The sequence below is a fragment of the Macrobrachium nipponense genome, chromosome 46, assembly GCF_015104395.2.
Source record: "Macrobrachium nipponense isolate FS-2020 chromosome 46, ASM1510439v2, whole genome shotgun sequence".
Lineage (NCBI taxonomy): Eukaryota > Metazoa > Arthropoda > Malacostraca > Decapoda > Palaemonidae > Macrobrachium > Macrobrachium nipponense.
Genome location: NC_061106.1, coordinates 27,748,639 through 27,773,185, shown reverse-complemented (window position 1 = coordinate 27,773,185; position 24,547 = coordinate 27,748,639). Strand labels below are relative to the sequence as shown.

Genomic DNA, 24,547 nt, shown 5'->3' with positions numbered 1-24,547 from the left:
CGGACTTGCATCAAGATACGACAATGAAATCATAGATTAAAATGACTTTGTCGATCTGTCAGTATGGCTTGATGACGGATATGTGCCAGGTGGCAAGAGGTAGTGAGAACCAACACGACAGTGTCTGCTCAGCTAGGGTACTGTGGCCATCAGAGTCCGAAGGCCAAGCCTTACTCAGATGAGGGCCATGGGACGGAAGGCTGGAGATGAATGAAGATTTGCAAGAGACGTGGCTGCCCGAATAATTTCAAAATTGCCGCTTTCATAGGAGGCTAGTCACTGGTAGCTGACTTACAATGAATGTCCACCAATCCATAGTTGATCACATAATTTACCTCGGAGGAAGACTTGGTTTGACATACCTAACATACTGATTATTTAAAGAAAAAATTCACACGACTATACAACATCAGTAAAGAAAATTTGAGCAATTGTGATTTCCTTTTCGATTCTTGCCAAAAATGCCAATATAATCCATCTTATGATTATTAGAAAAGAAATTTGAAGACAACGCCCACCTGTCAAGTCAAGATAAAACAGGCGGCAGGAACGTCAGTGAACTAGAAAAAAAGTAAAATAAAAATGAAAAGTCCGAATCGAGAGACACAAATGAAAGAGAGCTAATGACCAAAGCACCATACAATCAATCACCATAAGGTTTCTAAATATACCCCCTCTTATTGAGAAACTGACAAAATACAAAAATTTTTCCAAGCGTCAAAAAACCACAGCCGATTAAGATACGCGTCAAACATAGCCTATACATCAGGCCGAAACACCTAATAACGGAACGTCAATACTCCTTCCCAGGTAGACTCGATTCGGGAGGGAAAAAAAGAAAAACGAAAAAGACGTTATTGCATTAAATTAGAAAAGAAACAAACGACGACGCAGTACACGTTACTCGGACTGACGTCTTCACATTCGGAACGTTGAGGAAGGTCAGAACACGAAGGCTGTGACGAGGTTCGATATCACTGCGCACTGAAGTCCGAAGACCGGAACTTGACGCTTTGATGAATAAATACGAAAAGAACGAAACCGAATGCAAACGTGTCTACATCACTTGAATGCAAATGGCGCGTGATCGGTATGTTCATAAATTACATGATAATATAACAAAAATACATATATAATTGCATATACCGCAGTAAGTAAAACGAGTTTCAATAAAATGATCACCTTTCTCAATACAGCTGAACAGACAAAAGATATAGGTTTTCGAAGGAACCAAAGAAGCCCTTCCCTGCGAGACAGAGATCGTTCTGATAATGGCTTCTACCTCTCAAACAAAAGGGCTAAGCCTACTGAGAAGTCTTTGGAAAGGGGCTCACGAGGGTTCCAGGAATGCAAAGATCTTAGAAACGTACATAAAATTGATGAAGGTTTGGATAACAACGGAGAGAGAGAGAGAGAGAGAGAGAGAGAGAGAGAGAGAGAGAGAGACAGTTTCAATATATATGGGACACGAGCTTGAGTCCGAAGCTTTTGCCCAAGCTGTTGCTATCAACAGTTAAAGAAAAGACATCAAAGTAGATTAAATAATCCTTTTAAATTTAAATTTAATGTTTGCCATAAACGTCTCCATAACTATGTCTATCCGTCCTCCTCGGTCACAACCAAATTTACAACGGAGCCAACAAGGGGTGTGAGGATGGATGGCATTGAGCCTTTCTCCCGTTACTTCCTGGGTGTGAAGAACAAGACTCACCCCTCCTCCCCCCACCCCACCAACCCCCATGGCTTTTGGGAGAAAGGAACCTTGCATCTGAAGCTATTAAGCTCTCCCCCCTCTATCCCGTAAGTACCCTTCACCCCATACATTGGCAAGGGGGGAGGGGAAGGGGGTGGGGTTGTTTGTAAGACGGGGTGTTTGCGCAACAGGAGCGTGGGAGGGGAGGGAGGGGGGGTACCAGTCCGAAGACTCGGCACAACACGCGGGAACACATGCCAGGCCACGTGACGCTCCCAGCTCCCACCATCCCCCCCTACCCGCCCAGCCGCCCCCCCTTGCCCCAACATCACCGTCGTCCCACCGGTGTCCTTAAAAATAAATCTGAATTTGACGGGCGAAGAATATTGACGAAATGCTGCTGCTGCCCAGTAAGCGATTAATCCTCAACTTCGGTTCAGGACGTGAGTCACACCACATTCCTAGCTCCGGTCGCCAGGTATCTCTGCACGATTCAGAGCAGCTCGCTCCCAGCACGGATGTCGAGTATTGATTGAATGCAGTAACACTAGTTGCGCATATAAACAGTCATGAAGAGTCTTTCTTGATGGCGAGGGAGATGGGTAGGTAGGAGGGGGGAGGTTGAGGGCAGGTAGGAAGTCGTGTCTGAGTAGGAAGGTCACTGGCCGATGCATTAAATTTCATGCCGATTACTCTTGGTACGAGAGAGAGAGGAAACTGGGTCTAGTAAATGCCTTCTTTGCAAAACCAGTTACAATCATTTCACGAGCGGATATCCATACAACAGAGTAACAGGATAACTCAAGAAACCGTTAACTTGGATCTTTTCTGTCTGTTTCTGTCAACAAACGGCTGCCTGTCCATCACAGCAAAATGGTGGAGAAATCCTGGAGTTGAACAGACTCTCCTGGGGACGTCTGATGCAGCGCGATCTCGTCCTCTCTCTTCTGTAAAGCTGACAGGATGCACCTAGCAGGATTTTCAATTACACGCCAAGACGCCTACACAAAGGGGATACTGGAAAGAAAGAGAGAGAGAGAGAGAGAGAGAGAGAGAGAGAAGAGAGAGAGAGAATCTTCGACTAAAATACATAGGTTTTCGATTCATAAAAAATATACTTTTTTAGAATATGGATTAAGGTACCAACGCATGAATCGCATTTACTGTTTGTATGGTGTTTTTACGTTGCATGGAACCAGTGGTTATTCAGCAACGGGACCAACGGCTTTACGTGGCTTCCAAACCACGTCGAGAGTGAACTTCTATCACCAGAAATACACATCTCTCACTCCTCAATGGAATGGCCGCGAATCGAACCCGCGACCACCGAGGTGAGGAGCAAACACCAAACCAACCACGCCACTGAGGCGCATGAATCACATTTACAAAAACAAATAAATATGAATATACAACATACGGAGCCTGATGAGGAATTAGATCCATTCTCCTCATAAATATCCAGTGCGAAATCAAACGGAAGCCAACAGACTTTGACGAGCGGTTTAATAAATAAAACAAAAACAAGTCAGAAACAAGACACAATCCAATAACATTTGGCTATGGCCCGCCATAAACAAGAACCCATAGATAAGAAGCATAAGAAGTTTTAGAAAGGTTCTCGTGTCGTTTTCAAATGGTCCACACAAGGACGTCGGGAATGGCATTCAAGCCTTAAAATGCCTCTTCGTTGTAAATCTTTTTTCAGTCTCAAGAAAAAAAAAATTCCCTGAAATCCTCAACACTTATTAAAATAATCGTAGCTGAAGTCTGATGAGCAACAGACAATTACCTTAAATCAAGAAAAAAGCGAAGAAGGGGAAATCCAAAAATAAATGAGCGAACACAATAAACACGAAAGAATTCATCTGCCGTTCCCTTAACTCGTTCCTTCCTTCCCAAGTCCCGCGTCTAGTGGATAACGTGACCTGACTTGGCTCAATCTGTTAACGTGACCCAAGTTGGCACGGCCCAACAGTGGCATTCTCGCAAGAAGTGAAATGCACTTTCCTGAAAATCCCATCGCAATTAGGCGAAAACGCGCACGCGACTATTTGAAGCAATTTCATTGCTAAAAAACGAACGATGACTAGTTTTTATTTATTTATTTATTTTTTTTTACTTCTTGGAGGACAACTGCTATAGGTGAGCTCTTTATGTAATTGGAGAGGCAGCCTCAACGCCGTTTTTGCTCGATTTCTAAAACAACATTGGTATACCATACACGCACACACACACACACACACACACACACATATATATATATATATATATATATATATATATATATATATATATATTATTATTATAGAGAGAGAGAGAGAACAAAAAAGAGAGAGAGAGGAGAGGAGAGAGAGAGAGAGAGTTTATATAATATATAAAAACTAAATACAAAATACACACACACACACACACACACCACACACATAGTAATATATATATTATAGTATATGTAATATATATAATAATATATATATATTATATAGGAAGAGAGAAGAGAGAGAGAGAGAGAGAAGAGAGAGAGAGAGAGAGTTTATATAATTTTATATAAATATACAAACTAATATACACACAGCATCACAGCACATCTAATATATATCATAGTATTAATATTATCATTAATAATTAATATAATCTATATATATATATATCATATAAATATTATATATGCACATATATATAGATAGAAAGTGAGAGAGAGAATTATATATAGGTGTATATAATATATATATATATATATATATATATATATATATATCTACACTGACGAATGACCCACTTTCCAATTTTTCCCGCCATTGTCTTAGTATGCTAACCGAGTTCCACTTAGTATTTAAAGCCTTGTCCTTTTAAAATAGCTCCTCACCTCTAATCCGCCTGGCAACAGAACCATCAGGTTCCGCCATCTATATGGAGAAAATTCCTGTAGGGTGGGACCTTGGGACGGGACAGAGAGACCCAGGAGCCCAGGAGGGTAAAACGAAGGCCAGTCTATTCCAAGGAGCAGTTCACACCTCACAAAGGTCGCTCTCCGAGACGATGCATTTAATCACCGAGTGACCTTCGCGGGAGATCCGTCATGACTGGCGACCTTGAAAGGTCTGCCACAGCTGCATCGGGGATTCTTTTACCATAGTGCGCAAGGGAATGCGCCTCTTGGAATAAAGTTCTTGGAATGTGCCTCTTGGAATAAAGTCTTGGAATGGAATGCAGTTTAAGCCAAAGGCCAAACACTAGGGGCCGATGAGGTTCGGCTCCGAGGATCTGCGATGGAAACGAATTCGAGAGTAGGTAGGTTTGAAAGGTGTAACCGACGAAAATCTCGCTGTTGCACTTTGAAATCATTGTTAGGAGAGGGTGGATAACAAGATGAAAGAAAGGCAATACGAATGGAGGCACAGCAAAAGGAATAAAAGAAGTTGCAGGTAGGGGACGAAGGGACGCTGCAAAGAACCTTTAGTAATACCTACCCCGTCTTCATACTATAATTATGTTAAAAGATAAAACTAAACATTGCAATGGAGTGATGCTCTCGCTCAAGGTACGATAAGCAGTAAATCAATCTAGGACCGATGTTACTTCTAAATATGATGCCTTTTTCAGCCTTTGAATAAAGGCACTCTGTTCTCCTAGCAACAAATTCACCTTTGTTTATTATACTACATTGCAGATCACATAACTGGAAATTCGTCTTAGGCGCAAGATTCCATAACCCAACAACTAAACAACTAAGCCAAGAATAGTAACAGTATTTTTCCGATTTTTTCCCCCAACGACTCCCTTTGTATCTGTCTCCTGCATTACGCCGCTTATTACCTCAGGAAATACTACTTCCGTGAATTTTGTTTAAAGCGTGCCATTCCAGAGAGAGAGAGAGAGAGAGTTTAAAGTGTGTCATTCCAGAGAGAGAGAGAGAGAGAGAGAGAGAGAGTGGAAAGAGCAGAGAGAGAGCAGAGATAGAGAGAGAGAGTTTACGCGTAGCCATTCATTCCCAGAGAGAGAGAGAGAGAGAGAGAGAGAGAGAGAGAGAGAGAGAGCCGCATCACAAAAGCCAATAACTCAGGACAGCTACACCCGGGGCAATATCTACTGACAAGAGAGAGGGAGAATTTGCAGCGAAAAACATGAGGCCAATTTTATTTTTCAAGCGAAGGCAAACAAAACTGCCAAGCAAATTACCTCCAAAACACACGCACACACAAAAAGCAAATGTTAACGAGAGTCAATAAAAATAGAATGGTATGGAATATATAATTTAGGCCAAAGACCAAGCGCTAGGACTTATGAGATCATTCAGCGCTGAAACGGAAAGTGACCGCAACGTCTGAAAGGTGTAACAGGAGGAAAACCTTGTGGTTGCACTATGAGACAACTGTTAGAGAGGGTGGAAAGTCAGGTGGAAGAAAGAGAAGATGAATGGAGGGCCAACATAAAATGAATGAAAGGGGTTGCAGCTGGGGTACGAAGGGACGGGGCAAAGACCCTTACGTAATGCCTACCGTGAACCACGTGAGATGCACTGACGGCACTAGGCCAACCCCCCTCCCCCGCCCCCTTTACGCGAGTCCACAGGAATGGAATGAATGAAGCGTCAAACTGTTCTTCTATTCCACCGAGTTCCCTACATTAAGGGGTCGGTTGCCTGATGCGCCTTCTCCTCCACTGCCTTCTATCAAAGGCATCGTCCTCCACCAAACCTCTTCTTTTCTCCATATCTTCCTTCACTTGATCTCGCCATCTAATTCTCTGTCTCCCTCTCGAACCTCAGAGATGAATCGTTTGACTGGGCGGCTGTAACACTACAACCAAGCACTGGGACTGGAGCTTCCAGCCATGAAGCACCGAAGTGTAGAGAGAGTGTGCTGGATTGGTTGGTGGGACTGGAAGAGAAAGACATCCAGAAAACAAATGTCATGGAGCACATGGCTCTGAAGGTGAAACCTCACAGGTGCAATAACAAGTACATGTAACAGTTAGCGAGGTTGTATAATAGATGGTATGGTACTTTAGCAACTGGGTCTAAATTGTTTACCATACAAAACTTCTTGGATCTTCGTGAATGGATATATCATTTTATGCAGTGCGCAGTACAGTACAAATCTCCGTAACTGTACCTAATAGTTACCAGTGCCCTCAACCATTCAAACCTACTAGGCTAACCTGCCTTGCCTCTATAAAATATTTATTAATGTCTGTCCAAGGAATTCTCACATTACTGTACACATTCACAAGCCTTACTCTATAAAACTTATTGCATATTCACAGACTTACCATGATGTAAACCCATATAAAAAATGTTTTAACCTATTCAAATGCATCTAGTATAGAATGCATCAAGTTTTCCATTTTGTGATTTTGAAGAAATGTTTCCTTTTTAAAGACGAAAAGGAGAGAGAGAGAGAGAGAGAGAGAGAGAGAGAGAGAGAGAGAGAGAGAGAGAGAGAGAGAAACACGCATAATGGTAAATGCTGACCAGAATTACGTGGAATATCGAAAAGGAACCCCGTCTAGATATTTCCTCCAATTTTGTAACAATTTTCTTTTTTATTAATTGTGCATATATATGATAGTAACCAGGAGAAAGGCTGTATTATTTCAAGTTCTCAGACCTCACGAAAACCGCTCGTAAACTTGCAAGCAACCAATTTCTCTAACATTCTGTCAGACTGTCGCCTATTTGAGAATCTGGAAATTGATTGGTTACAAAATAAAATAGAATACAAAAATAGAATTTAGGCCAAAGGACAAGCGCTGAGACACATAAGGTCATCCAGCGCTGAAACGGAAATTGACAATAAAAAGGTCTGAAAGGTGTAACAGGAGGAAAACAGAGCAATTGCACTTTGAATCCATCGTTAGGAGAGGGAGGAAAGGAAGATGGAAGGAAGTGATATGAACGATTTACAGGAAACCCAATGAAAGGGGTTGTAGGTAGGGGCCGAAGGGAAGGTGCAAAGAACCTTAAGTAATGCCTACAGTGCGCTGTGTGAGGTGCACTGACGGCACTGTCCCATTTTGGGAACGCTGTCCTAGAGACCGTGTTTGATAGCCTGTTATGACCATTTTAAACAGAACCTGTCAAAAAATGACCAGGAAGAGTTTTACTCATAATTCAGAGCGTTACAAATTTTGTTTGAATATCAACAGAAAAACTGGTCTTCGATTCTAAGTGCAGCTTTATTTTTGTCCACCTTAAACAAGCAAAAGGTGATTATTATGAATGAATTTTTAAGAACGTATTTGCGACGTGACATTTCACTTGCTTAATTAATTAAAAGTCAGTTTGGTTTTACGATTAGCTTTTTCCCTACTTTTCATTTTTCCTCTTCAGATGCTCGTTCCATTTGGGCGTCGCGTCGATAACGTATACTGACGTCATGGCAGCTTTTGTCCGCACCAATATGTCACCACCTACAGCCCATTATCTTTTTAACAGTATCGTTTCCAACCACCTTTTTCTAGCCTTATTTTTCAAAACCTTGACTGATGAAGTCTCCCGGGGGCCATTAACTGTAGCTTTTCAATCTCAACCTACGCGTTCAGAAGTATATCGGACTCAAGAAGGTAGAAACCAATGATACTCTACAGTATTCAAAATTCCTTCCATAATAAATATCTTTTCCACTCTGCTGAGTACGGATATAAGAATTATTCTGACCTGAACCCATTCCTATGTTTGTTTGTATAGTGTTTTAAGTTGCATGGAACCAGTGGTTCTTCAGCACCAACGGGACCAACGGCTTTACGCGACTTCCGAACCACGTCGAGAGTGAACTTTTATCACCAGAAATGCACATCTCTCACTCCTCAATTGAATGCCCGAGAATCGAACTCTCGTGCAACGCTACTACTTTCATCGAATGAATTGGCTATAACTACAGAACTGATAGTCAGGCCAAATGCTTGGAAAATTATGGAAAAATACTGAGTCCGATACACTTCTGAACGCGTAGTCAAGATTGAAAAGCTAAGGCTAATGGCCCCGGGAAACTTCATCTGTCAAGGTTTTGAAAAATAAGGCTTGAAAAGGGTGATTGCGACCGATGCTGTTTAAAAGATGAAATGCTGTCGGTGGTGACATTGATGTGGACAAAAGTTAACATGACGTCAATATACGTTATCGACGCCCAAATCAAACAAGCATCTAAAGAGGAAAAATGAAAAGTAGGAAAAAGGTAATAGTAAAACCAAAATGACTTTTAATTAATTAAGCAAGTGAAATGTCATATCGCAAATACGTGTTTAAAAATTCATTCATAATTATCACTCTTCGCGTATTTGAGTTGGACAAAATAAAGCTGTATTTAGCATTGAAGACCAGCTTTTCTATTGATATTCACACAGTTTTCAAGTTCAAGCTCTCGTCAAGGACTGCAATGCGGGGGGCATCCATAGTCACACTGCCCTACTTGCCAGATTAGTTAGGGCAAACCTAGTGGAGGGAGTCAAATACTTATATAAAATATGCATTAGTAGAAAAAAAAACACTCAAAACTTAGGAGATTCCCTTCTGCAGGAAATAGGATGATTTCACATATCATATGCAACCAGTTCCGTTTGTTCCTCCATAATAAAAACAATCCCAGCTTCAGGCTACATAAATTGAGAGAGTCCAACATCCATAGCAACTAAAATCAGCCACTGGGCATGCAAAAACCAGCGTCAGGAGCCTCTAACTTGCACTCGTTCCCTTCTTTCTTGACATTGATTGGGCAAGTGACGACGCCCTTCCCATTATACCTTTAAATGTGGCTGGAATAGCATCCATCCTAGCGGTTGGCAATGTTCCCTCTGAGCAACCACGAAAGGACACAGCAATGAAGCTGACCACCTTCTATGTTCATTTCCTAAGACAAACTCCAACAATCTCAAACGCAAATTGTTACCAATACAGTACCACTACGTCCATCCCTCTCTAGCTTTCTCCCTTTCATGTTCATGGAATAGAACATAATATACAATACAATTAGGCCATAAGCGAAGCCCTGGGACCTGCGTATATCAGGTCATTCTGCGCTGAAGCGGAAATCGACAGTAAGGAGGTTTGCAAGGTGTACCAAGAGGAAAACCTCAAAACAGTTCCACTATGAATCAATTGTTAGGGAAGGGTGGAAAGCTAAGATGGAAGAAAGGGAATATGAACAGAGATACAGTAAAAAGGAATGAAGGGGGGGTGGGGGTTGCAGCTAAGGAGAAGGGAAGGTACAAAGACCTTATGTAAGCGGTGCACTGACGGCACTGCTCCCACCCTATAACCCCCAGGGGACCCTTTCATGGTAAGACGCCAGATAACTTACAACCATTTATTCCTCCCTCCCCCCCAACCCCCTCTTCCTTCCTGGAATCTCACAAAAGCCTCTCATCCTCATCACCTGACCTCAAGTGATCTCCTTCACCGACCTCTCCTCTTCCTGCCGGCCATCTCAAAACTAGCCGCCCCCCACCCCCTTCCTATTCATAATTTTGTCAATTTTCAAAGAAAGGAATTTGTAGGTTTAGAATCACAAGGCATGAAGTGGGACAATGTCCTAATTACCAACGAGAGTAATGCCAAACCTTTTTAAAAATATGGTGCTAAGGACCCATTTATTACAATGGAATAATGGAATATCATGAAAAAAAAAATACTATTAACTAAACTGGTAATGAACGGTCAGTCTTTCCATCCCTGGAAAAATACTGTTAAATGCCTTAAAAAGTGCTAAATATACTAATAAAAATATTTATAGTTACTTTCTAAGTCCACTAGCACTTCAATCTAACATCATCTTTTGTCAAGCAAAGCAAACTGTGTGTTTTGTTTGTATGGTGTTTTGACGTTGCATGGAACCAGAGGTTATTCAGCACAGGACCAACGGCTTCACGTGACTTCCGCACCACGTCGAGAGTGAACCTCTATCACCAAAAACACACATCTCTAACCCCTCCATGGAATGCCCGAGAATCGCACTCCCGGCCACCGATGTGGCAGGCTAACACCATACCGACCACGCCACTGAGGCGCTTAGCATTCAGTGTAATTTGTTTCACACCATAATAAATATGGGTGGTGTTAGTGGACCGGTTACTCAACATTTAGTACAGTTGAAGAAGCGCCTGTCTAGTCTACAATGTTAGTTTTTAGAACAAAATAGAATATATAATTTAGAACAACGGCCAAGCGCTGGGAAGTGTCTTCGTCACACCAGCTGTTAATTTCGGTCTCAAAGACGCCAAGATCTAATTATTGATCTCGGAAAACAGGCAGCTGGTCATTTGTGGTCAAGTTTCGGCTAACTGTAGTCAAGGCCGTATATAGTTTGTTTGTATGGTGTTTTTACGTTGCATGGAACCAGAGGTTATTCAGCAACGGGACCAACGGCTTCACGTGGCTTCCGAACTACGTCGAGAATGAATTTCTATCACCAGAAATACACCTCTCTCACCCCTCAGTGGAATGTCCGAGAAACAAACTTAGGCGCCAACACCATACCGACCACGCCACTGAGGCGCTTCAAGGCCGTATTAAAGTCCTCTAAACTGCAGCATAAAGCCTTCTGTGATAATCGTCACTACACACGCGCTTACAAGTATCATGTTGTTCAGTGGAACTGAATGGAATATACGATATAAGCCAAAGGCCAGGCGCTGGGATCTATGAGGCCATTAATAGCTGAAAGGGAAACCGAGAGTAAAAATGTCTGAAAGGTGTAACAGGAGGAAAACATCTCTGATGTACTGTGAAACGATTGTTAGAAGGTGATAGTACGATGGGAGAAAGAGAATATGAACGGAGGTAGAGTAAAAAGAATGAAAAGGGTCGCAGCTACAAGTCGAAGGGACGCTGAAAAGAACCCCCAAGGGATGCCTACAGTTCACTGTGGAAGGTGCGCTGACGGCTCTAATCCCCCTTTTGGAGCGTAGTGTTGAACAGGATAAAATGACAAAATACCAAACTTAAGCTTCACGGCAGGGAAAAGTGTACCTCGATACTTAGGCCAAGGTCTCCGCAATGAATACAGAATGCTCTACTCTCTCTTCTTGTAAGAGGATTTGGAACTCAACACTAAGCGGTTTCCAACAGACCAAGCTCCCAAGAGAAACTGACGGCACATCAAGGTTAACTTGTACAACGAAGCTGGTTTTAAAAAGCACTGTACAATCTCGCTAACCGTCCACGGCTTGAAGTCTGGCCGTAGTTTTCGAATGCATCAAAATGCATTTTGATCGTTAATCAGGCTCCATTAAACATTTTTTTTATTCTTCAAACTAATTTCGTTGATTAATTTTACTGAATGATAAAAATGAAGGGTATTTCTTAACAGCAAGCTCAGTAGCATTCGTTCACGGAGATTTAGGACATCAACATGACAGTGGAAATGATAACATTCAATCAAAAGATGAACGCTATTCACAAGGAACAACCCCACAGGGACCACTGACTTGAGACTCAAATCTCCAAAAGAATATGAGCTCATATGAAAGAACAAACCAGGATTAATAAGTACAGGGTTAGACCGTCCCATCGTTACTGTGCATATTTGTGCCGTCATTGGTAGGTGGCCATAAAAGAAAACAAACACATAATTTAATGGTCACTATGGGAATTGTTTGCCCACACCCATTACCCATCTCTTTCACGACCTTGTGTGAGAGATCCTCGTTAATCGCCAGGTACTGGATGATAGTTTCCTTGTTCTTCACTCTGGTGGGGTCAAATACTGACTGATGATTTTTTTTTTTTTACGTGAACCTCAGTCAGACCAGCCACGTGATGTCATGCGCGAGATTGTCCTATTTTGGTCAGAAGCGGTATAACTCTGTACTCTATTAATCCTGGAACAAAAATCGCCATAAGAAATCTTATAAGTCTTAGGCCTCGGCAGGTAAACCGTCCCAACAGCTTGTTTCCCTTCTTGCTTCCTCTACCTCAGTGTTTCTTGAACTTTCTTGTGCCCCTTTTATTAAAATGACTCATGTAACGGACCCCTTATTATGATCATTTCCCTCTTGTGTTTAAAAGTGTTTAAAAGTGTTTTCAGGGTATAATATAGTACTAAAATAGCCGCTGAATTATTTATTAATGGCTTATCTTCAACAAAAAGGTTTACATTTTACTTATAATTACTTTCACAACATTACTACTTTTACAATTCTGTACAGAAATTTTAGTGAACTTAACAGAAACGCTTCCTCCTCACATTATCCTGAGGACCCCTTGGAACATTCCACGGTCCCTTGGGGGTCCGCCGACCACATTTAAGAAACACTGCGCTACCTACTGGATTCACTTATCCTTTTATATAAAGATATATGCCACGAAGGAAAAATAAACGAAGCAGGATCTGCGAGACCTTTCGACGTTAAACGTCCTTTACTGAGCAGATACTGACATAAATGCGGCAAAAGACAATACAAGAAGATTCGTATAACTGACAGATAGGGATTATAAAGAGATTGGTACCTAGAATCCGACACACCTGGAAGATGACAAACCTTCCCAAACAAGCATAAACAGTGGGTGCAATTAAAGGTTTAAGACAATCATCTCAGATACAAAGACAATACAATTAAAGGATTATAGGTGACAGCTATTCAGAACTTGGTAATCATCCTTGTGCAAGGGAGATTTCTCGCAGCACTTCACGGTGAAATTGCTGCATTAGGTTCTATTTTGCGATCCTTTTGCATCAGAGTCATGCGTTAATCAATATCTATGATTATTGTATAAGCGCAGATTGAAATATCACATTCAACTCTCGCCCTCACTCACTCACTCACTACGGGGACAAGCAGCCTAACCTTGTACCAGCGAAGACCCCGTGGCGTTGCATGTTAACTGCAAGGGCTTGGCGAAGTGGGGGAGACGGGGGTTTTGTCGTACAAGAGTGGCATCGATCACTGAAGAATATATCCAAATATTTCTGCAATTTGCGTTGAGTAAGCATCTGGAAAAGGCTTCAGACAGAAGAACGGAAATGTTTCCAGTCTGGTAATTTTGTCCTGGACAAGAGGAAATCCTTCCAGTCTGGAAATTTTGTCCTGGACAAGATGGTAATTTTGTCCTGGACAAGAGGAAATCCTTCCAGCCTGGTAATTTTGTCCTGGACAAGAGGAAATCCTTCCAGCCTGGTAATTTTGTCCTGGACAAGAGGAAATCCTTCCAGCATGGCAATTTTGTCCTGGACAAGAGGAAATCATTCCAGCCTGGTAATTTTGTCCTGAACAAGAAGAAATCCTTCCAGCATGGTAATTTTGTCCTGGACAAGAGGAAATCATTCCAGCCTGGTAATTTTGTCCTGGGCAACAGGAAATGCTTCCAGTCTGGTAATTTTGTCCTGGACAAGAGGAAATGCTTCCAGTCTGGTAATTTTGTCCTGGACAAGAAATGCAAGTGTCTGTTGTGGTTAGAAGACTGCCAAGATGTTTTAAATACCTAACCACCTCCCACCTTACTTTTTAAAACTTATTCTGCACTGCAGATGCTCGACCTGGAAGTGTGAAAGTATTCTTGATGAAACAAAGGAACAATTTGATGATCATTGCAATATCCAATAATCCATAACTCTAAATGCAAACTCTTACGGCAAGATCTTTTAACTACAGTGATCAGGGTGATGATCTAGGTCTGTATATGAGAGAGAGAGAGAGAGAGAGAGAGAGAGAGAGAGAGAGAGAGAGAGAGAGAGAGAGAGAGAGAGAGAGAATAAATCCCACCATTTGCAGTCAAAACTCCAAAGTGAAACGTCAATGTCTTTCGAAGAAATAATTTAGAAGTCTTTATTAAACATTAAGAATAGTGATTCTAAAGAAAACCTAGGTGTTTAAACTATGCCCCTACTAATGTTCTTTTCATTAAGCAGGGCAAGATAACTTGTTTTTTGTTTATGTCCTGTCATTTATAGCAAACCACTAGTCTCGGGGAGAAATGAAGTTCTACCTCTCGCAAATTGTACAGACCTAATTTTCAGATCTCAAAATGTTACACGAGATCTCACACCTATGACTTATCTCTTGTGTAAAATCTGTTCACAGAAGCCTTTACTCTTTCAGGGTAGGTGCCATGAAACGGCTTTATACCCTGAACAGTGCTCCAGAAGTCCTTGGAAAAACTGTCACAAACAAATAACAGGAAATGATCGGACAGCAACTTTCACTATTCATACCCACATAATACCTAACTCGGTACAGTCTGGGAACCATGATACCCCATAAAGAATGAAGGACTGTAGGACATGTGTTCTTGATAACAGAGAGAGTGCATGACATAATACCCTTAGAATCATATTATGCTGGAGTATAAAGAGGGAGGAGAAGAGGACCTACAATGCTGGTGAAATGGGGGGGGGGGGGGGGGGGGGGGGGTGGGGGGGGGGGGGAAGGGGGGGGGGGGAAAGAAAGATACAAGAAAGGAAGTGCCTTAACTAAGAATAGATATAAAAAGAAGACAAGATCTCGGTGAATGTAGTGAGTGAGGGGTAAATGAACTGTTGATGAGCTTAAAGCTGCCTTTGCACCAAGCAAATCAAATCGATTCAATTCACGAGGAATCGAAACACGATTCACGTTTTGATTCCCCACACTGATTTCAATGTAACCTCTTACAACGAGCGAATCGAGTCCATTATAAATTCCTGCCGATTCGCCTGGTGTAAACGGTTACATTGAAATTAGTGTGGCGAATCAAAACAAATCATGAATCGTGCGATTCTTCATGATTTGAATCGATTCGCTTAGCTGGGTGTAAACGCAGCCTTGGTGCCTGTTGCTTGAAGCAGGTATTGTAGTGGAAATTTATGCGAAAGTAAAATAGGTTTTTCTCTGGAGAAACCCCGTTTAGCCAGCACCGTGGTTTACACAATCCGGTATGCACAATGAATGGTGACCGAGGAAGGATGCATGAACAGTGAATGATGACCTTGGAAAGGGGTTATGCACAGTGAACGGTGACCAAGCAAGATGTACAGTGAATGATGACCTTGGAAAAGGCTCCAGTGAACGGTGACCGAGGGAGGGGGTTATGTACAGTGAATGGTGACCAAGCAAGAGGGTATGAGCAGTGAATGGTGACCAAGGAAGAGGGTATGCACAGTGAATGGTGACCAAGGAAGAGGGTATGCGCAGTGAATGGTGACCAAGGAAGGGGGTATGCCCAGTATATGGTGACCAAGGATACATACATACATACATACACACATATATACTATATATATGTATGCATACATATACCCCTTTCCTCGGTCAACATTCACTATGCATATCCCTTTCTTGGTCACCATTCACTGTGCATATTCCTTCCTTGGTCACCATTCTCTGTCAATTTACCCCTTTCCTTCAACCCATTCACCTTTGTGCATATCCTTTTTCCTTTGGTACCCATTCTCTGTGGCATCACCCCTTTTCTTTGGTCCCACTCATTCTTTTCCTTTGCATACCCCTTTCCTTTGGTCACCATTCTCTGTGCATACCACTTTCCTTTGGTCACCATTCTCTGTGCATACCCCTTTCCTTTGGTCACCATTCCCCTTTCTTTGGCATAACCCTTATCCTTTTTGGCACCATTATCCTTTGGTGCATACCAATTTCCTTTGGGTCACCATTTCCCTTTCTTGTGCATACTGTCCTTTGGTCACCATTCTCTGTGCATACCACTTTCCTTTGGTCACTATTCACTGTGCATATCTTTTTCCCTTTTTTTTTTTAGGTACATTTTTCCTTCCCTGGGTTTTTACCCCCTTCCCTGGTCACCTTGCATATGCCCATCTCTTTTTCCCTGGTCACATTCAACTGTGCATACCCCTTTCCTTTGGTCACCATCCACTGTGCATATCCTTTTTCTTGGTCACCATTCACTGTGCATATCCCTTTTCCTTGGGTTCCCACCATCTGGTTGGCCATCATTATTTCTGGGTGCAGTTCCCCCCATCTATATCCTTCTATTATTATCTGTGCATATCCCCTCCTTAATATATATATAGATATATATAAATACACATTAGATATATATATTATTATATATATTATATATATAATATATATATAAACTCAGCAGCAAACGTCGTTTAGCCTAATATCCAACTTGCTCTACCTCGGACTAACCATAAAGTTATAATAATTCCCGTTCGTTTCTATTGCCTAATTAGAGCGAATTGGATATTACACGACATTAATAGATCAATGATTGTGAATATAGAAAATGTCACAGTGATGTAATAAATTTCATACTGGTGTGTGTGTGTGTGTGTGTGTGTGTGTGTGTAACATAAATGAGTGTGTCAATGCAAGGGTCGTACAGCCCTTGGCTCAGATGCGCTATGAAGATAGATAACTCGCTCCCATCCTAATCCCCACCACCAATTCACCCACTGATAAACAGGTACCAGTGGCCCACATGGTCAAGAAAGAGAGGTCAAGATGCTGGCTGATGAGATAAAAAAAAGAAAAGAAGTCTTCAACCTGATCTTAAACGGCTTCAAAAAAAAAAAAAAAAAAAAAAAAAAACAAAAAAAAACGAGCATAAGATGAGTATGTTAGTATGTATGTACGTTTGTGTGTATATGTATATATATATATATATATATATATATATATGTGTGTGTGTGTGTGTGTGTGTGTGTGTGTGTGTGTGTATAAAATACATATATCAAGTTAAAAATGGCATGTAAGCTTACAATCTCATTCAAACGGCCTCCATAGAACCGGAAGCATGGAAATTACTTGTACGTGGTGTGTGTGTGTGTGTGCGTGTGTGTGCGCGCGCGCGCCCAGACATACCATGAAAGGGTAATATTTATGCAATAATTTGTACTATTTTTACATGAAATCATACCTAATTCCCGGTTAATTTTCTTCAAGCCTGATGAAATCATTCGCAAACATTTTTATCAATCATTGAAAAACATTAATCCACAATACAAAGAACCACCACTCCTGAATTTCCAACATTGGTAAGTGTAGATGATTTTATATGACAGTTTGCCTCTATAAACTACAATAATCTACACACTACATCAATGCATAATTCACGAAATATCCACTATTACATCATGTTATTTGAGAACGTACACGTACCACTAAGCTAAAACATTAGTGCACATCAGCAATGGCCACCGGTATAAAAATTAACATTAAAACGGTCACGAAAATCTGCAATAATGATTACCGAAACACTGCAACTGTAAATCGTCCTGTTTTCCCAATATAAATAAGTTCTGCAACAAAGCCATTTACCCGACTCGTTACAAATACTGCTCAATGCGTTTTCTCCCTTTCTAGGCTAATGTCAAAATTTTTGTTCCGTGCTTTGTTAATAAACTTGATAAAAAAAAACACAACAATCCTACATTCAAGATTTTCAAATTCAAAGAATCAAGTTCTATTGCCGTGACAATTACCTGGTCTGCTAGGTACTAAAATCTAATTACGAACTGATACAGCTGACTGAGAGGCTCATCGAAGAGTAAAAAATTAGTATTTACATGGGCCTATGCTAGTTTCCTAAGGAAGATTATTCAGAACTGAAGTGTCCTTACCTTTCAACTCTGAAGCATGAGCCCACCATGGGGCCATCATCATAATTATCCATTCTCAATAATTGGATCCACCAGCACTACTTTAAGCATTTTGTGCCGTAACACAAAATATTGAAAAATCCTCCGTTGCCGAGTTCACTTTCCTCCGAAGTCAGGCCCCAGAGTAATAATTATAGAGAAAAAACAATAACACCACGACGTTTCTATATCCAAAAAACACTCACTTATTTAGGGTTGATTAGCATAATTTTTCCACTCAAAAATAATCCAGGCACAGCAGCACTAGGGATATACACCTCACAGCTCGCCGGGTATACGTCGAGGCAATGCGTGTCTATCGGGGTGCAGGTTGCTGGGTTCTGGCCCTGGCTGATGAAGGCTCCCCACGCCGAGCGTCACGTGGCCTATGGCTCGCGATGACGTTGGGCCTCACGTGGCGGAGGTGTGTTCTTCTTCCCTGGCACTACTACCCCGCCTGAGCTCCCATTTCCCTATCCTCCTTCCTCCCCTGCTACGCCTACTTTTTCCCCGTGTCCACTGACAGACAGACGGACGGACGGACGGCGCACAACTAAACCCTTTCGACAACGCAGAGCTGCTGCTTCTTCGATCGATAACTATTTCATCGCCTCGTCTAATGAAACTATTTCATCAGAGTGAGCCGTTAGATCTTCATTGCTAACTTTCTAATATGGAAGATGGATCCACAGGAGATGCAAGAGGAAACAATAGTATTTACATGATACGAATCAACATGAAGAAATATATCCGCACGTTTACAATAACGGGGGCTTGTGAGGCATCTTGACCCCAGTTAGAAAGCGTGAGGTTCCACGTGACGGCCGGGCTCAATCTCTTCTCGCCCAGTGTGTGAAATCGGTCACTTGTTGAAATCAAATTCGATTGTCATTTTGTGAGGAATAGGCAGCACGGTCCTTTGTTATATAATACATCTTCCTTTGGCGCCTCAAATAAATCACTGAGCAGAAAAACAAGAAAGCGAAGCAGCAGACCAATCCCAATCGACTCTGAACATCACGTTGCTACAACCGCTTCCACCGCCCACCCGCTTTTCTTTCTTTATCGGATGGAATCTTTGCTTACTTTCGTTGACACACGTATTTTGCTTGTAAGTGATATTTGTTTGCGTGTAATAATGTAAAATGTTTTTGAGAAATCGAATTAAAATTTCGCTGATGCCATACAACAGATCCCAAAAGAAACAAACAAAATTCTCAATGTCTCTAAGAACGGCAAAAGATACGACAGATTCAAAATCAAATGCGACGGGCTAGCTATATTTCCGAATTAAATCCTATAGACAGTCAAAACCGAAGTAAATATTTAAAACAAAGAGACAACGAATAAATTGAACAACGCTTGACTACTACCATCATCATAGAAGCATCTAGTAAAATGCAAACAATCATGTTCGCCGCGGCAGGTCACGTTGACTGTGTCGTGGAAATCGGCATGCTGAGCGAAACTGTTCAGCTGAGTTTACCCTTGTTTCATATAGGTTCGTCAATGCGGGAGCTGCTTTCTAAATTCTCATGTACGAAATGCCAAAACAGCAAAGCATAAAGGTGATGTCCGGTCTGGGTTTTATGACCTATGAAGAGGAGCAGTAAAAAGAAAAGAAAAAAAAAAAAAGGAAGTTCTTAGTGCTGGCTTTAAACTTCAGTAAGTGACCATACTTCATGAAACGCGCTGAGCAGTGGTTAGCGGTCGTTACATAATCGTCGATTCTCAGACGAATGTACCTGACTTTTTTTTCTTCTTCTCTTCTTCTTTTCCTTCTTCACTCTATGTGCTACTACAAGACTTGTAGTTTTAGCTCTGGACGAGAATACTATCTTGTATTTATTTATACACTGATTTCGCAAATCACTCATTTATTTTAAAGTTAAACGTCATTAAAAAAGAAACCTGGAGCTATTTGATTCGATTTACGAAACTTTTTTGGAGGACATCGATCGAACAGGTGCACGGAATGGCCCGTTCAAAAATCCCCAAATTGGTCGGCTTATTATCGACAAACTCTTTCACAATTGGCACGTAATACAAAAATAAGTAAAATACAGTAGGCTATTTCCTCTCTTTGTAGTATTATGAACTCTAGATGCCTAAGGAATGTTCAAAATGTGGCTAACATAATCCATGTCAACGCGCGCACCCTCGCATACATATATAAATATATACATATACACTATATATATATATATATATATATATATATATATATATATATACTATAATATACTATATATATATATATATATATATATATATATATATCTTAAATGTATATACACCCACAAACTCGGGGTTCAGGTTAAGGAATTATCACAGACATAACGAAAAGAAATGGAGGTAAAGCCTCACGTTTCTTATAACCAATTTGTCCTATTCACTCCTCCGGTTACACACACACACACACACACACCACACACACATATATATATTATATATATATATATATATATATATATATATCTATATATGTATGTATGTATGTATCAGTGGCGTCATTTGAGATTTTTTACCGGTGGGGGGGGGGGGGATGGGGAGAGGGGTGGGGGGGGGGTGCAAAGGTTTAGAACTTAGGTTATGGGTGGGGTGATGACCGAAGCGAGCCCTACCGGCAGGGGTAGGGACCCACCAGAATTTTTTTTTTTTTTTTTTTTTTTTTTTTTTTTTTTGGGGAAATTAGGGCATTCTGAAGTCAACCGAACAGTAATGAGTTAGTAAAGCAGTAAACAGGTGTGCCAAACCCGCCCACATAGTACACACAAGGACACGTATATAAATAAATATATAAACTAAGACTATCCCTTCATTGTGACTGTCTTTACAGTGTTATTTCTTATAGGCGTAAGAATTGGGATGTTTTCTGATAGCCACGCAGTACAATACAGGACAATACTCACAGTGGCCATGTTAAGGGGAATGCCAGTGGTTAGCGAGTTTGGGTAACATCATCAATGAGTCATTCTGCAGTTCATAGAGGCTAATTAAAATGTAATTTGATGGAGTTCCTCCTGACATAAGCTATTGCATTGCTAATATACAAGTATAGCAAGTACTTACAGTTATGGTTAATGATAGATCGAACTTTATTTATTTAGTTAATGGAACGATTTAAACAAACATGAGAAAAACATCAATTACAAAAAGATTCATAAAAATTATAATTGCATCATATGCTACATAAAAAGTGTAATTACGGTAATCTCGCTTATACCTAAAAAGTATTATATAGATATGATAACAATTAAATAAGTTTTTGTTTGAATGTATGGTGTTTTGAACGTTGCATGGAACCAGTGGTTATTCAGCAACGGGACCAACGGCTTTAGTGACTTCCGAACCAAGAGTGAACTTCTGCCACCAGAAATACACATCTCTCACTCCACGATGGAATGCCCGAGAATCGAACTCGCGACCACCTGAGGTGGCACGCCAACACTATACCGACCACGCCATAATTAAGTGGCTTGACCTTAGTAGCCCATCTAGAGCAAGGGGTAGCAACGAGGCTTACATAAGAGCAAAGACATCTACAAGTTCCTCAGTAGTCATTAACGTCAAGCTACAAAAGCTAAACTAAAATTAATAAACAAATAGTTTTTTGTTTTTTACGCATTTTAAGAACAGAGAAAAATCGCTCACTGCCAACAGTAGTGACAGGAACTGTTACCAATATTTGCATGATACTTAATATCTCAAAACAAGTAGTGGCTAGTGTTTTCAGAGTACTGTAAACATCAAATATGCCATGAAGTTTCTTTTGTTTTAAAAATTCCACCGCTGGATGAACTTGTGAAAGTAAAGGGGTGGGGGGGGGGGGGGGGGAAAAGGCCTCAGTGTCTTGAGGGGGACGCCCGTAACACATACACACACACCATATACTATATATATATATTATATATATATCTATATATATATATAGGAACTTTGTATATTTATGTGAGAAAACAAGCGCGCAAACTCATAAATGAATGCAATCTGTGCGTGCGTGAGAGATGATTCTCAAAAAAAAAAAACATGAGAGCATCAGTGAATGATTGGCGAGTCACGTGGCTTGAGTAAGCCCATTGTTGTCTGCCGTATGTATAAGTCAATCACTGTAAAATTGTCCCTTTAAATAGCTTATCTATCTACTATCTATCTATATCTATATATATATATATATTATATCATATATATATATATGTATGTATAATATATATATATATATATATATAATATATATATATATATATATCATGTATATATATATATATATATATATATATATATATATATATATATATATATTATATCAATGACGGTTTCCATCTCTTTAAGAGGAAGGCTTTTTTTTATATATATAAATAGTCCGTTGTCTGTCTGTCTGTCAGCAATATTCCGTGAAAGCCGATGAACTAATTTTAGAGATTAGTCGAAAAACCTTGACTTAACCCCACTGGAGCCTTCTGTGGGTATCATTTAAAATTTGACGTGACTTGTTCTGTATGAAGTTAGCCATATGCTTGCACGGGCTCTTGACCCTACAGGCCAGAGCCGTATATATACGGGTCCTGCTACAGGCAACCAACCCTAAGGAGAGTCAGTCGTCAATTTCCATATTAAAACACGGATACAGATACTTGTGAAAGCAAAATAGTCCTTATGGTTGTGGATATTATTATTATTATTCCTTTTTTTCTTTTTTTTTTCGTAGTCTCTATCACAGTCCTCCAGTTCGACTGGGTGGTTATAAACACACGAGCAGTGCCAGTAATCAGATACAGCGCAGGAATAGTGGAATGGACGAAGGCAGAACTCCGCAGCATAGATCAGAAAACCAGGAAACATATGGCAATACACAAAGCACTACACCCAAGAGCAAATACGGACAGACTATACATAACACGAAAGGAAGGAGGGAGAGGACTACTAAGCATAGTGGACTGCGTCAACATCGAGAACAGAGCACTGGGGCAATATCTGAAAAACCAGTGAAGGACGAGTGGCTAAAGAGTGCAATGGAAGAAGGACTAATAAAAGTAAGACGAAGACCCAGAAATATACAGAGACAGGAGAATGACAAACAGAACAGAGGACTGGCACAACAAACTAATGCACGGACAATACATGAGACAGACTAAAGAACTAGCCAGCGATGACACGTGGCAATGGCTACAGAGGGGAGAGCTAAAGAAGGAAACTGAAGGAATGATAACAGCGGCACAAGATCAGGCCCAAGAACCAGATTTGTTCAAAGAACGATAGACGGAAAAATAACATCTCTCCCATATGTAGGAAGTGCAATACGAAAAATGAAACCATAAACCCACATAGCAAGCGAATGTCCCGGTACTTGCACAGAACCAGTTTCAAAAAGAGGCATGATTCATGGCAAAAGCCCTCCACTGGAGCCTGTGCAAGAAACATCAGCTACCTTGCAGTAATAAGGGATACGAACACCAACCTGAAGGAGTGATAGAAAACGATCAGGCAAAGATCCTCTGGGACTATGGTATCAGAACAGATAGGGTGATACGTGCAAATAGACAGACGTGACGTTGATTGACAAAATCAAGAAGAAAGTATCACTCATTGATGTCGCAATACCATGGGACACCAGAGTTGAAGAGAGAGAGAAAAAATGGATAAGTATCAAGATCTGAAAATAGAAATAAGAAGGATATGGGATATGCCAGTGGAAATCGTACCCATAATCATAGGAGCATTAGGCACGATCCCAAGATCCCTGAAAAGGAATCTAGAAAAACTAGAGGCTGAAGTAGCTCCAGGACTCATGCAGAAGAGTGTGATCCTAGAAACGGCGCACATAGTAAGAAAAGTGATGGACTCCTAAGGAGGCAGGATGCAACCCGGAACCCCACACTATAAATACCACCCAGTCTATTATTATTATTATTATTGTTGCTCTATCACAGTCCTCCAATTCGACTGGGTGGTATTTATAGTGTGGGGTTCCGGGTTGCATCCTGCCTCGTTAGGAGTCCATCAACTTTCTTACTATGTGTGCCGTTTCTAGGATCACACTCTTCTGCATGAGTTCCTGGAGCTACTTCAGCCTCTAGTTTATTATTATTATTATTATTTATTATTTTATTATTATTATTATTATTATTATTATTATTATTATAGCTGTTTTCAACGGCATTTAATTTATATTATGAAGAATCTTCTCATTCTTCTTATTGTCTTTTTCTCAACAGCATGTTAAGAAAAAGGAAATAAGAAGAATTGAGAAGATTCTTATATATAAATTAAAGGCCGTTGAAACAGCTATAATATTCAATGCTACTGCCCTCAGAGAAGGCATCCTTCC

General features: G+C 40.7%; 1 protein-coding gene across 1 annotated transcript in view; it reads right to left on the bottom strand.

Moving 5' to 3' along the window:
• LOC135214833 (transcription factor cwo-like) overlaps positions 1-18,733 on the bottom strand; it is a 169,629-nt gene extending 150,896 nt beyond the window's left edge. The window contains exon 1 of the mRNA XM_064249232.1: positions 18,202-18,733. Within this exon, the coding sequence (XP_064105302.1) occupies positions 18,202-18,254 (53 nt within the window). The 5' untranslated portion in view covers positions 18,255-18,733. The remainder of the gene's footprint in view (positions 1-18,201) is intronic.
• Positions 18,734-24,547: the final 5,814 nt, after the last annotated feature.